Source organism: Lonchura striata, chromosome 12 (assembly GCF_050655825.1).
Source record: "Lonchura striata isolate lonStrDom1 chromosome 12, ASM5065582v1, whole genome shotgun sequence".
Lineage (NCBI taxonomy): Eukaryota > Metazoa > Chordata > Aves > Passeriformes > Estrildidae > Lonchura > Lonchura striata.
The window spans coordinates 18599221-18612805 of NC_140714.1; the positions used below are offsets into that span (position 1 = coordinate 18599221).

The 13585-nt window shown below is 40.0% G+C and overlaps 1 protein-coding gene across 20 annotated transcripts in view; it reads left to right on the plus strand.

Annotated features, from left to right (window-relative positions):
- Nucleotides 1-13585, plus strand: part of ATP2B2 (ATPase plasma membrane Ca2+ transporting 2) — a 397487-nt gene that overhangs the window by 343244 nt on the left and 40658 nt on the right. For all 20 annotated transcript variants that reach the window (XM_031505907.3, XM_031505906.3, XM_077786065.2 and 17 more), the window contains 4 exons: nt 895-1136; nt 2088-2322; nt 8025-8204; nt 9179-9266. In XM_031505907.3, coding sequence (XP_031361767.1) covers nt 895-1136; nt 2088-2322; nt 8025-8204; nt 9179-9266 — 745 coding nt within the window. The remainder of the gene's footprint in view (nt 1-894; nt 1137-2087; nt 2323-8024; nt 8205-9178; nt 9267-13585) is intronic.

Here is a 13585-nt window from a genome sequence, read left to right on the forward strand (position 1 = left end):
TTCCTGTTTTTATTCCCATAAGGGGAGTTTAGCCCCGGCTTAAGGAACACTTTTTAATTCTACTGAGCATAAGAAAATGTACGTTATCAATAGTTTATAGTTCACGCATTGGCCACTTGATGTCTGGTGCCCTGGCACAGGAATATTTTGTTTGGAGTGTACAGCACTCCCAAGAAAGTTTGTAAATTAAGTGTTTATTTCTGCTTTAAAAGGGAATTTAAAGTCTTCCTTGTCCTTCCTTCTCTCCTTCAGAAGGACTGAAAACTGGTAGAAGTTGCACAGTGTTCAGCTTACTGTTTTCTCTAACATACATAGAATTTATTTGTCTGAAGCAACAGACCAAAGTAACTCTAGAAATGGGTATATTTAGCTACAGAACTATAATTTTATAGATTTTTTTCACTGAGATTTGTTGTTATGGTTGGATGGAGATTTATCTTTATAGAAAAAATGCCTGGCAGGAAAAAAAAAAAAAAAAAAAGAAAAATAAGATAGAGCTTTCTTTAACTCACTTTTAAAGCTGTGAAAGTCAGCAAACCAATGGAATTCTAAGCAAGAGAGAAGAGGAAATCCTCTGTTCGTGACAAGTGAGAATTGCTTGGTTTTCAGCCTAAGGAAAGTTACTTCCTTTTTAATGGATTGCCCAACCATCACAAGCTGCCAATGGCTACTTTACGAAGGAAGAAATGCAAGAGACCAAATGTGGCAAATATTGTCTAGAGAAATGTTTCTTCTTGTGAGGAGATGCTTCGGGTCTGTTGGAGCTCTGTGGAATTTTTACCTTGCTTTTAAAAACTGGAAGACTTGTGGCTGCCCAGATCAGATATTAAACTTCTGAATTATGAAGTCAGAGAAATGAGATAAATTAATCTCCAATTTTTTGTCTCTCTCCAGCCACCAGAAAAAGAGGGCGGGCTGCCTCGTCAGGTGGGCAACAAGACAGAGTGTGGCCTCTTGGGGTTTGTCCTGGATCTGAAGCAGGATTACGAGCCCGTCCGGAGCCTCATCCCCGAGGAGAAGCTCTACAAAGTTTACACCTTCAACTCCGTGAGGAAGTCCATGAGCACGGTCATTAAAATGCCAGACGGCAGCTTCCGCATGTACAGCAAAGGAGCCTCCGAGATTGTTCTCAAGAAGTGAGTGCACTGCATCCCTGGCCTCGTTTTGTCCAAAATTCTAAACCAACGCAACACTAATATGTGGGAATTCTGGGGTTTGGAGTTTGCTGCCTGCACCAGAAATATGACACACCTCAGCAGCATGAGCTGCTATTATTGTTTTTTAATTTTTTTAAGTGCTTCTGGGAAATTGGCTTCTTTTTCTTAGCAAAGAATTGGGTCTGCTTTTGGTAATTTACAAATGGATTCTTTACGTTCAATCCATTTGGAAAATAAGCACTTTCAATTTAACTGTAAGCTGCCAGCTCATTGATTATTGAGAAAATATTGCATGAAGAGCTCTTGGTGTCTGTGCAATAAGTTACAAATTCTCTCTGATATTTCAGTTGTGAATCTTCTAGAAATTTACAGCAGAAACTTATAACCTGACATCAGAAAAGGAAAGCATTGACTGAAATGAGCTTATACAGGAAATACTTTGGCAGTCATGCAGATGCACACTTGATGCACTTTTGGGGCTGCCTAAAACCAGAGGCCAGACAGAATTAGGGAAATAAAAAGCAGTTCTACTTATTGAAGGGCCTTCAGGTAGATTTTGGGCAGATGAAGTCCCCCAGGGGCTACACCCAAAATGGAGCATGGGTCATTTTGGGTTTTTATGCTTTTATAAGTTTGGTCCATTTGCATTTTGGGGTTAATCTTCCCATTCCAGCTGCAGGTAATGCAGTCACTGAGCCCAGGTTTGCTCCCCAAGTCCCTTTTGTTCCCATCCCTGGGGCTGAGGCAGTGAGGTGTCCTTGAGTGCCAGGCCTGGAGAGGAATTGTTGGGAAAGCTGCAGCTGGCACCGTGTGTGGGGTTTGGAGCTACACACTGAAGAGCTGCAGGAGTACAGATAGATGGAAAATAGACAAGCTGAAATCCAAAAGCATCACACTCAGTTTTTAATCTCTTTTTCTTGTCCAAACCAGGTGTTCCAGGATCCTCAATGCCGCTGGGGAACCGCGGATCTTCAGACCCCGCGACAGGGACGAGATGGTGAAGAAAGTGATCGAGCCCATGGCCTGTGATGGGCTGAGAACCATCTGTGTGGCCTTCAGAGACTTCCCCAGCAGCCCCGAGCCCGACTGGGACAACGAGAACGACATCTTATCTGACCTGACTTGCATCTGTGTTGTTGGCATTGAAGACCCAGTAAGGCCAGAGGTACATACAATTTTTATCTTATATAAAATCAGACATAACCTGAATGGCAGGTTTCTTACAGGTTTTATCTCTTTTTTTAAATTAGGTTGTTCAAAGAAGCTGAAAATCAGCTTTAGAAATGGATTTTGCTTGATAAAAAGCCAAATAATTAAGGTGATAAAATTAAACTATATTTAAATAAAGAAATATAGGGCTTTTTGGACTGCAGGGCTGAGATGATCAGCAGAGGTTTTGTAATGCTCCCACATGTTAAAGAATTTTCCTTTAAGCAGTGCAGTGATGTACAACTCTGAAAGAAGGGAAGACAAGTGCAGTGATTAAAATTGCCATGATTATAGTGACATTTTCCAAAGAAACTGGAGTTTTTGCCATTTAGTATAATAGTTGTCACTTTACTTAATATTGTGACCTGGTGACTACCCAGGAAAATTTGTTTTTAATGTTGCATTTGAACAAGGAAAAGCTGCAGTTGTCATGAACATCACATTTACATGGCTTGTACAAATATGTATATAATTTCAGTTCAACTCACTTGAATAAATCAGTAGTAGACATGCACACTGGAAGCACATCCCTGCTTCTACACTTGTAAATTACATTCCTATAGAAATACAAAGGGTCAAGTTAGAGAATTCTGATCTCTCTATTTGGTGCCTGGTAAATAATGGAGAATTATTAATTCCATGTTAAGGTTTGGAAATGGTGACAGTAACTTTGGAACTAACACGATACAACCCCAGGCATTGACTGCACAACTGAGCCTTGCCTCAGAATAGATTTTATTGAGCTTTTTCACTCAATATGAAGGTTAAAATAAAAAGTAAATCTTGTCTAGGTGACAACTGGATGATAAACTCCTTATCTCCACAAAGAGCAGATAAACAGCATCCACTTTATCTGTCATCAGATGGTCTCCTGCTGCTAATCCATCTGTCCCCATGCCTGACATTGCAAGCCTTTCAAAATGTTGGAAAATGTCCTTTAGAAGTTCTGTCTGCTGTGCTCCTTTAATGCTCCAGCTCACATAGATGGATATTTTGCAGAAAATATTTTGTAGAAAATATAGATATTTTCAGAAATATTTTGTCAGTGGCCACTGGAACTGTGAATCAACCCTCTCCTCCTCCTAAATTAAATCATGATCCACGTTAGAAAACATCTTTAAGTCAGGTTCCGTGTGGTGTGACAGGCTGAGTGATTGGGGAGCAGTGGGATTTGCAGTTATTATGGAAAATAGCTGCAAACTCTCCTTTCATGTGATTGTTAGGAGGGTGTTTTGTAAGAGAGCTGCTCTTATCTTGTAGGGAATAATTTTTTGGGAGCTTGAGGTAAAAGTGAATAATTTTGCTAAAAATAGAGGGCAAATTTGAATTCTATGTAAAGAATCAAAGAAATGAAGGCAGGAAAACATTTTACTTCTAAATAAACACTTGAATAGTGTATTGAATTTCTTCAATACACCAGAACATGCAGGAACATTTCTATTTTAGTGCAAGATGCATGATAAAATATTTGCAATTTCAGAATTTTAGCAAAATTTGGACATTTGGGATTTGGGACTTGGGTTTTTATTTTTTTCCACCTTGTCCCTTTTGACTGTTTCGAAGTGGCAATATCATCATGAAAATATTTAAACCAATATTTAAATTATTACTCTTGTGCACATTATAAGAAGCAATACTTTAGGGGAAATAAATGAACCAATAAACCCTGAGCCAGGAGAAAAACATAAAGTTCAGAAAACTCTCTAAGTTTGGAATATCTGACTTGGTTGGAATATTGTAATGTGCATGTGTGAAATCCCCATTGCTGATGTAAATAGCAAGATTTTGAGCAGTTATAGGGAATATTTAGCCAAAATGAAATCTACTCATTAAATTGACTCCCCATTGGTGCTTATGCATTTTCAATGTGCTTTCTGTAGGGGAAAAAAAAAGAACACAAAAATTAGAATTCTTACTAAAAGTGCTATTTTATCAATATTCTCAATATTCGTGGGTGTCAGGCTTTATTTGAATGGAGGTGATAAATCAGGAAATTCCAATAAAAATGTCCCAGTCCTGGCAGCCTTTACCTTCCCCTCAGTTACATTCCTGTGTTCTCTGGGGAAGAATCAGGATTCTCCTTTTCCCTGAGGTGGTGTTGGGCTGTCCTGTGGATCCTGTGGGACATGGCTCCTGTGCATCCAGGAGTGATCCCACATGGGAACACCAGCTGTTTTGGATGAGTCCTTCCTCCCTCCTCCTCCCAGGGATATTCTTGGGATACTCAGGGAGATTTCTGGCACTCACCTCTCCCTCATACACTAAAAAACCCAATTTGAACGAGTTATTCAACACTGATGTCCAACAACTGTTGAGTTTTCTCTGAATTCCCACCATGGACACCCATGGCATTTCCATATTCTCAGGTAATTCAGACACCAGCTTAGCCACCAGCAGCTGCTGGATTTAGCAAGCACTGAACTACTTGCTTGATATTTATATTTTGTGGGCGTGTTTTTTATTTTTCTTTGATAAATATACAGGAAGAGAACAAACAGAGTGATGCCCTTCTCCTGCAGAGATTCTCTGTTGATCCTGACACTCTTTCTGGCTTGATTTTAATGAGCCTGAACTGGCTCACACTGATCTGCCAGAAAACGCCTCCAGTCTGTTATTTCTGGGAGATGAATGTAAATCCCTTCCAAATATCTCCTATTTATTTGTCACCTGATTGGGAAAGATATTCCTGCATTGGATTCTTTGTGCATGCGTGCTTGCATTGGAATTTTTGCTTTGCAGAGGGAAAATAAACCCAAAAATTGTGAAATGTGTACTTAAGCTCTGCAAAACTGATGGAAAATATCTGCTTCTCCTGCCCACTCAGTCTGCCAACACTCTTTCTCCCTTACAGCAATAAAAAAAAAAAAAAGAACAATATTTTAACTGTAATTACTGTACACACTATTAAATCAGATACCACCCACCAGCTGTCCAGAAAATGACAGGAGAGGAAAACAGAATGATTTCTCCAGTTAGATGTGAGTTTGAGATGTGTTTGCAACTGGGGCTGTCCTCCCCTGACCTTGTTCAATGGGACTGACCCTTCATGGGAATGAACATTTTTTTTGCTGCTTGCACTGTAATTTATTTTTCTCCTTCATGGTCCATCCATTGGGCTGGTTTTCCAGATTTCCATCTAAATCTGTCCTGTCCTATGCACCAGGTTCACCACAGCTCCAAGTGGGTACCAAAAGCATTTCCAGTTGACAAATGGGATTTAGGCAGGATTATGAATGTGAAAACTGGGGAAATCAGGGGCCATTTGCTTAAGGAACAGGTTGGATCTGATTATACATTCCCCTATAGAAACCTAGGCCACATCACTAAAAACCTTCAGGTGGAAATAATTTTTCCAGGGTGTACCATTTGTGGGGGAAATATCCCCAGTTAGAGGTGAGGAAATGGGAAGATAAAGCTGTGTCCCTGAATTCTGCCCTTGATTTTGTGATCTGTGTTGCCAGAGTCCTGCAAACAGCACATCCTATGGACACACTCAGGGTGGAGGGATTTTCCTGAGAATCCAGGGAAATGTGCTGCTCTGGTCCTCACTGAGGCATTGGGTTAGGGAGGCATTTTGGAAAACAGGAACTCCACAAACTGCCTTTAATAAATATTCACAGACATAGTGTGAAATTATTCCCAGCTGGGAGCAGCATTATCCATAGTGTGGTGGAGGGCTTTAGGGTTTTCAGTGCCTTCCTGGCCCCAGGAAATCCCTTAAAGCCCAAGGTTTGCCACTGGCTCAGAGCAAAGGTTGTCATAAATGCCCTCAGTGGCGTTCCCAGCTACGGAGGAAATGAAAATATCTAGAAATGCATAAAATTAACAGTGTAATGTTGGAGATGGTGTCTCCTTTTGTCAGCATTTTCTGCTCTAATGGATGAGATGAATCCACTCAAACTGGCATTGAGTTGCACAACACATTTACATCTGTGCTGGAGGTTGAGATCAGCAAGGTGCACTGAATACACACAGTAATATCCATTTTGATACCTTTTCTTAAATAGTTGAGGGGTTTTAAAATAATTTTTTTTTAATAATTGTACATTGCTATCTTCTGAGTAGGGCAGTTCACTTCCCTGTAGTTCTGTGAAGAGCTTCAGCCTTCGTGATGAATTCTGGGGTGCTCTAGACTCTTGTAGGTAAAAATGAAATTTAGAGAAGTAGTGCTGTGCTGAAGAATGACATCCAGGCTGTTCTGGACATGATAAACACATTCCTTATTCTCCCACTTTAAACAATATTGCTGTTTTTCTCTTGAAGAAATAATGCTTTCATAACAATGATGCAAAATAATGCAAAAATGTGATGAGGCTGAATTAATTGGTTAGTGATATTTACTTAGAAATAATAATTAATTAGGATGTAGTTTAAGGGAACAGAATTTTTTTCCTTATCTGAAACTGAGCTATAGACATGGACCCTTTCTGTAGCCTTCATTTACTGAAGTACTGTATTAAAACAGCTTTATTTAATTATTAGAAATCAATCTTTTCTTTTAATTCCTGAATTTATTAATTTTTTTAAAAAAGATGTGTATGATGCCAAGTCGGAATGGAGCCCCTACATTAATATCACAGCCCCTGTTATATCCTGAATATATCTCTCTCCCTGATACATTTCCTGAGCAGCAGAAATTTATCTCATTCATTAAAAAGCATAAGTAAAGTGAGGTTTCATTTAATGATTCTGAAATACATAAAATACTAATTTTAAACTCCTGTATTTAGGAATTCCACCTGTTGATAAGAATGAATTAAGCAGTGCTAAATTACAATAACTTTTAAAATTTTGTTGAAAGGAAGGTTTGGATCAGAAGTAAAATAATTTTCTGTACAGAATGTTTGTATGCTCCATTCATATTTATGTGTATTAAGTAGTTATGTTCAGCTTGCTAAAGGTCAGAAAAGCTGCAGAGCACTCATTTATATTCAGTCCAGGAGAAAGTTGAAGGAACTGATCTAAAAGATATGTTTTTACTTGATAAAAAGATTTGCCTTGCCTGTGGAGTGACCCCAACTCAACAGTCAAGTAACAATAAAACACATCTGATTCCTCTTCCCGCTTCAGGCATTTCTCAGCCTGAAATTGTTCTGGATGGGAACACCTGCCTTGTGTTTGATCTCTGATCCAGGAGTTCTCTTTGCCCTTGCCTTGCTTCTGTGATGCCTTGCAGGGCCCCAGAGCAGAGCCAGGCGAGGGGAGAGAATAACGTGGGGATTTATTAAAGCCTTCAGCAGGCACAGCTTGGGCAGCCACAGCCTCCAGGGGCTGCACCCAAGGTGGGCGATGGGCACCAGTTTTTCACACAATTTTCAGTTTGGGCCATTTCCATGTCAGGGGTTAATGCTCCAATTCCAGCTGCAGGAGATGAAGTCATTTACCCCCAGTCTGCTCCCCCCAGCTCACTTCTGTTTGTACTTTTTGGGGCCTGAAGCAGTGAGGTGTCCTTGAGTTCCAGGCCCAGAGAGGAATTGTTGTGTATCTTACACTGTACACAATTTATTAGTGTGGCAGTACCTGTGTGTAATTAATAATTGTGTCTGACCAAAATGTGAGGACAGTAACTAGCACTCTGTGTGGAGTTTAGAGTTATGCACTAATGCAGCACAGGAATTGAAAAATACAAAAGCTAAAATCCTAAGGGGTCACCTGCAGGTGCCAGAAGCCATCCGGAAGTGCCAGCGAGCCGGGATCACTGTGCGTATGGTCACCGGGGACAACATCAACACTGCGCGTGCCATCGCCATCAAATGTGGCATCATCCACCCCGGAGAGGACTTCCTCTGCCTCGAGGGGAAGGAGTTCAACAGGAGGATCCGAAACGAGAAGGGAGAGGTGAATAAAATCCAGTGAAAAATGCTAAAATATTCTCCTGCACTGGTGTGTACCTCATAACAGTAAAGACCACTTGGAAAAATTCCTATTTTTTTCTCCCACTAAATATTTGTAATTCAAAACAGTGGTGAAATTCCATTCTTTGCTCTTCCAGGATCTGTTTAGTGCTGGTCTAATTCCACAGTTTTTTGAACCACTGCACTACTCCACAAGCAATCAAAACTAAGCCCATTAAAGCAGGTTTATGGCAAGGAGGAGAAGGAACTCAACAGCAATTTTGCTCCTAAGATGCAATCTGTACTGAGAACCAGCTCCTCTCATTTCTTTAATTTATTCCATTTTCTCTAATGTACTCACAGCAATGATTTACATTAAAAAAATCTATCCTTTGGAAGATTTTAATCTCCTCATCAAAGATGGAGTTCACACACAGTTCTAAAAAAGAAAAATCTGCGCTGGCTCTTAAGTCCATCATAAATGAGTGAACACAGTAATTTTCTCCCTGCATAGATGGATGGGTGGAATCCTGGGAATGTTAGTAAATGCAAAAAGTTTGGCTTTGTTCCTGTTGCTACACAAGAAGATCTTGCCATTATTGGTGCTAAGTGAAGATTTGGGTTCTCCTGTGGAGCAGAGCAACAAACTTGTGAACGGGTTTGATCAGCTTTGAGAAACTCCAGTATCCTTTATCCAGAATGCCAATTCTGGGTGGAATTATCCATAAACATGATAAGAAAGGCTGGTTAGCTATTGTGGAAAAATTTACCTGTGTTAGCCAGCAGTTGAGCTCTGTTTGTACTGGTCTTGTCTTCACTTGCAGCATCAATGGCTGCTGGAATTTTTCTGTGTTTTTGGAGAAAAGATGCAGGTTTGAGCAATGAGGGGAATTTTCTGACATCATAACATACATTTTTGCTCACCACAGGTCAGGAGTTTTACTCTTTGGGTTCTTTTTTTGTGTTCCCCCCCTGCAGATCGAGCAGGAGCGGATTGACAAAATCTGGCCAAAGCTCCGGGTGCTTGCTCGCTCTTCCCCCACGGACAAACACACTTTGGTGAAAGGTGGGTGTAAACTGCTTGTGGGGGGTGGAAATCAATGATTAAGGTGTTGAAGCACACCATCTGCTTTGATTTCACTGTTACAAATCCACCTGAGTTGCCATCTTTAACTGCACATCCCTACACCACACAAGGAAGCTTTCTTGCACTCTTGTGTTTGTGTTCTACTGCAGCCTTGACATGGAAAATAATAGGAAACTCCTTGGCAGGAATAAGAGAAATAGCAATAAGATGCCTGGCAAGGGGATTTAGGCAATCTCATATTTGCCTTGTGACTTTTAACTGGAATGAGGCTCGAGCTGGGAAGGGAAAATGTGCATTTGGTGGACAGGAAATAAATATTGCTGGGAAACAAGATATAAACAAAGAGGGGACATAGATTTATTTTTTTTTTTTGTCTTTGCCTGCACTGCTTTATGAGGGAAACAAGAGCAATCTCATTTAGAGTGAATCCAGTCACTCTAGTGCATCTCTTCTCCCAGAATTATCCTAAAGAGTATTCCAAGAGGAAAAAAAAACCCTTTTCCTGTCATAGCAGCAGTTATTGGGATGGTGGAACTGGAGCTGCCCAATGGAGATGGGGATTTTTAGCCAATTCCATTTTTCCTATAGGCTAAGCTGTCTGATTTGCATTGACTTCCTTTAGATTTCTGTATTTTTAGAATCTGCCCTGTAGGAAGTGCACCATACAAGCTCCATTCTCTCCCCACACTGTCTGCAGATGGAATGCTCCCATTAAAGATTGTTTGGTTTGCAGTTTTTGTCTTTCTTTTGATGACTTGACATCTTATTCAGTTGACTTTGAGGTACATGCTCATGGCTGATGGAATCAGGCAGTTTCTGAGCAGGAATAATATCATTTTTGGCCATGCACAGGTAGAAGACCTGTCAGCAGGTTACTGTTTCCTGATGAAGAAAGAGCTGGAATGCTTTGGTAAGGCCTGGAAAGTCTGGAGAGCCCCTTTTGGCAATTCTTGGAGCAGCAAAAGTTCAGGCTAAGATCCAGCTGATCCCATACTGTTTTCAGCTGTTGACTACTTCAATATTAATCCACATTTAGGCAGGAAATCCTTTAGGTTTTGTTTCTATGATTTCATACATTACCGATTACAAAGGCTTTTGAGCATCAGGCAGTTTTTAAAAAAAATGCCTAAATTACTCTAGATCAGAAGTTCCATTGTGAATTTGAAGATTGGGTCCTTTGGCTTTGAGATCAGGTGGAAATGGATCATTCCAGGGAATTCTGGAATGTTGCTGGAAGGGGCAGCTGGGGACAGAATGTATCATCTCCATCCCACCCTTTTATATGTCTATCTTATAATGTACACAATTGATTAGTATGGCAGTACCTATGTGTAATTAATAAATATTACACATTTCTAGGGAAGGTGTGCTCCAAAATCGTTTTCCAGCAGGGGTTTTCCAGCAGGATTGGAAAGGATGGGAAGAAATTTTTATCTCCATGGGTCCATGTTAGACATAAGGACAGCTGAAGTCTCCTCCCCAGTGCATGTCAAATCCTGTGTTCCAGGATCTGTTCTCAGAGAACAGCCCTTATTCAGCCCAAGAGCTGATTTGTTTCAGAAACCCAACAGTTTGTGTTTTATTAAGTGGATTAACCAAGTCCCTCAGGAGTGCTCGTCTGAATCATTCAGGATTTTCCTTCAAGAGGAGCAGGAAACCTTTGCCAGGGAAATTGAAATCAATAGAGAGCTGGAGAAAAAAGGAATGGCAAATTGTTGATGGTTTGTAGCATAAGCACTTCAACAGCCCAAAAGGTATTTACTCCTACTGAATGCCATATGCAAGTACCACAATTAATGTTTGAAAGATGTGACAAGGTCGAGAGAGCAATTAAGTGTCTTAACAAAGTTCAAGAAGGCGTCTGTGGAAATTATGATGGAATTTTTTGGCTGGTAATACTCTAAGGGCCATTAAAAGTTACAAGAAACTATTTAAATGTTCACTAGTTTTGGGCCTCTTGTTAAAATGTTATGTTTTTCTCAGACACTTGAGGGATTGAGAGGATTTTCTCCCCTTTGATGTATTCTATCTGCTCTAGGCTAAAAACACAGATCAGAAAATAAACTTTTTTTTATATTTAATTTTTAATGACATACAGCTGCTGGAGGGAATCTTTTTTTCCCTTAACATAGCACAATCCCACCCAGAAAAAAGATCATTTTGATTTTTCACTTTTGTTTTCACTGCTGCTCAGGGACCAGGGAAAGGCATGGTTCAGCATTTCAGCCTGGTCAGACACTTGCAGTCAAATATCTCTGGCTTTGAAGCAGACTGGAAATCACCCATCAGAGTGGTTTATCATCACAAACTGCTTCAGTGAAACCAAAATCTCAGTCCCCCTGAAATACGCTTTGGGAGGGATTTTAAGACACCTGTCGGTATTATTTTATATTTTAAGCTCAATTTCCAAATATAACAAGTAAAATTACATATAATTTATACTGATAGGAGGTTACAGTGCTATTGCTGAAATAGTTCAAAATTGTCAGTTTATCTTTTAAAAACACTGGAGGAAGCAACTGTTTAACAGTGATGGGAAATATCAGAAGGAATAGAAAAGATCAAAGAAATACTCAATTAACCAATTAAAACAGTGGTACCTTCCAATATATTTAAATTAGGCTGGATTTTTTTTTTGTGTGTGTGTGATATTAAAAACAGCTATTATTATGCAGGGCTAATTTGTTATCAAACAGAAAGGGAACTTTAAGAAGAAAAGATTTTTAGTAATTACCCTTAATTACTCAAATATTTCAACTATTATTGCCTGGCATGGTAGTATGTTCATAACCTCATTAATGTGGAAAGCTGTGAGACGAGTAGAAAAATCAAAATACAGAAAATTGTATTAATTGATACCTTGAACTCTGGGGAGGAATTTTCACTTAATTCCCAATGCTATCTGTAATAGAACATTTTTATATAAACCTTTAAACTTCTATCCAGGCTGGTACCCAAGCATGTAACTGAAATAAGTTTGAGTTTTCTCCTTCAGACAGACTTTGCAAATTCTTGTTACAGTAACGGGGAGCTTCCAGAAATTTGGAAATATTAAAAATTAACCTGAAGAGGATGTGTGTATGAAAATACGTGGCTGTACCTATGTTTAGCTTGTCAGAGAAACACAAATCTGTGTGATCCTGTGGGAGGATCAGCTTTCCTGCCTCTCTAACCCTGAACTGGGCTTCAGCTCTGAAATCCTCAGCTGCAGATTAATTTTCCTGCCTGTTTTAAGCAGTAGAGACAGAAAGAAATCTCTAAACCAGGATTTTTTTTTTTTCTCCCAGGAGTTTCTAACTGATGCAACTCTAAGGGTGATGAAAAAGGATTGTGTAAACAGAGCAGCACTTGTCCTGTGACAAAGGGAGAACCTGGGCTGGCTGTGATGGGTTTGAGCTGAGCCACAGGTGCAGAAGAGACACTGTTGGTTGATATTCCCTGAGTTTATTATCCTGAGTGGATTTGATTTAATGCTTGCTTAGTGTTAGATGGGAGGAAGGTGGGAGATGTAGGATATATTTCAGTTTTGTATCTTGTATTTTGTACTTTTTATGGCAGGCTTATGCATTCGGAGCCCTTCTTGACAGCTCTGCATGGTTGTTTTAAATCTGATCTTGACCCTCATCTGACACAAGCCGCTTGCTCTGAGAAACTTGTGTCTTATGCAAGCCACAGGACAAATTCCTGCCCAAATTTCCTAACCAAATTCCTGCCACATCAGTGGCATCCCTGTGTGGAGCACACTGTCATGTTCTGCTCGAGGTGTGCTCCTGGGGCTGTTGAATGAAATTCTTTCTGACAGCAGAAAGTCGTGGCCAAACAGCTCAACATGAGGGGAAGAGGCCAATGAAAGAGCAAAGACTGTTTTGGCAGGAAGCTTTGCTGAGAGTAGAATTCCCTGTGAAAACCTTAATTTTTATTAAAATTCTGTATGTAAGCATTCAACTGGAGTAAAGCTATATAGTTGGAAGAAATATTCTGGCTGTTAGACATGATTAATTATTACTGGAGCTTCTTTTCAGCCACTTGGACTGAGTGCAAAGGCCAGGGAATGTTCTCTTTACTGGCAGCCTGTTAGCTCATGCCCTCAGTCACATTATTCCCTGATCACATCAGAGACTAATCCCCACAGCTCAGAGGGAGAGCCCTTCCTGGGCATCCTTCTTCTCTGGTCTTCTCACACTGTGAATTTTATCTGTGCGCATTTCTCAGTACTGAAGAAAATTCTTGAGGTGAAACCTTATCACAGCCCTTAACAGAATATTAAAAACAAACCTTAATGTGTTTGGAAGCAGGCA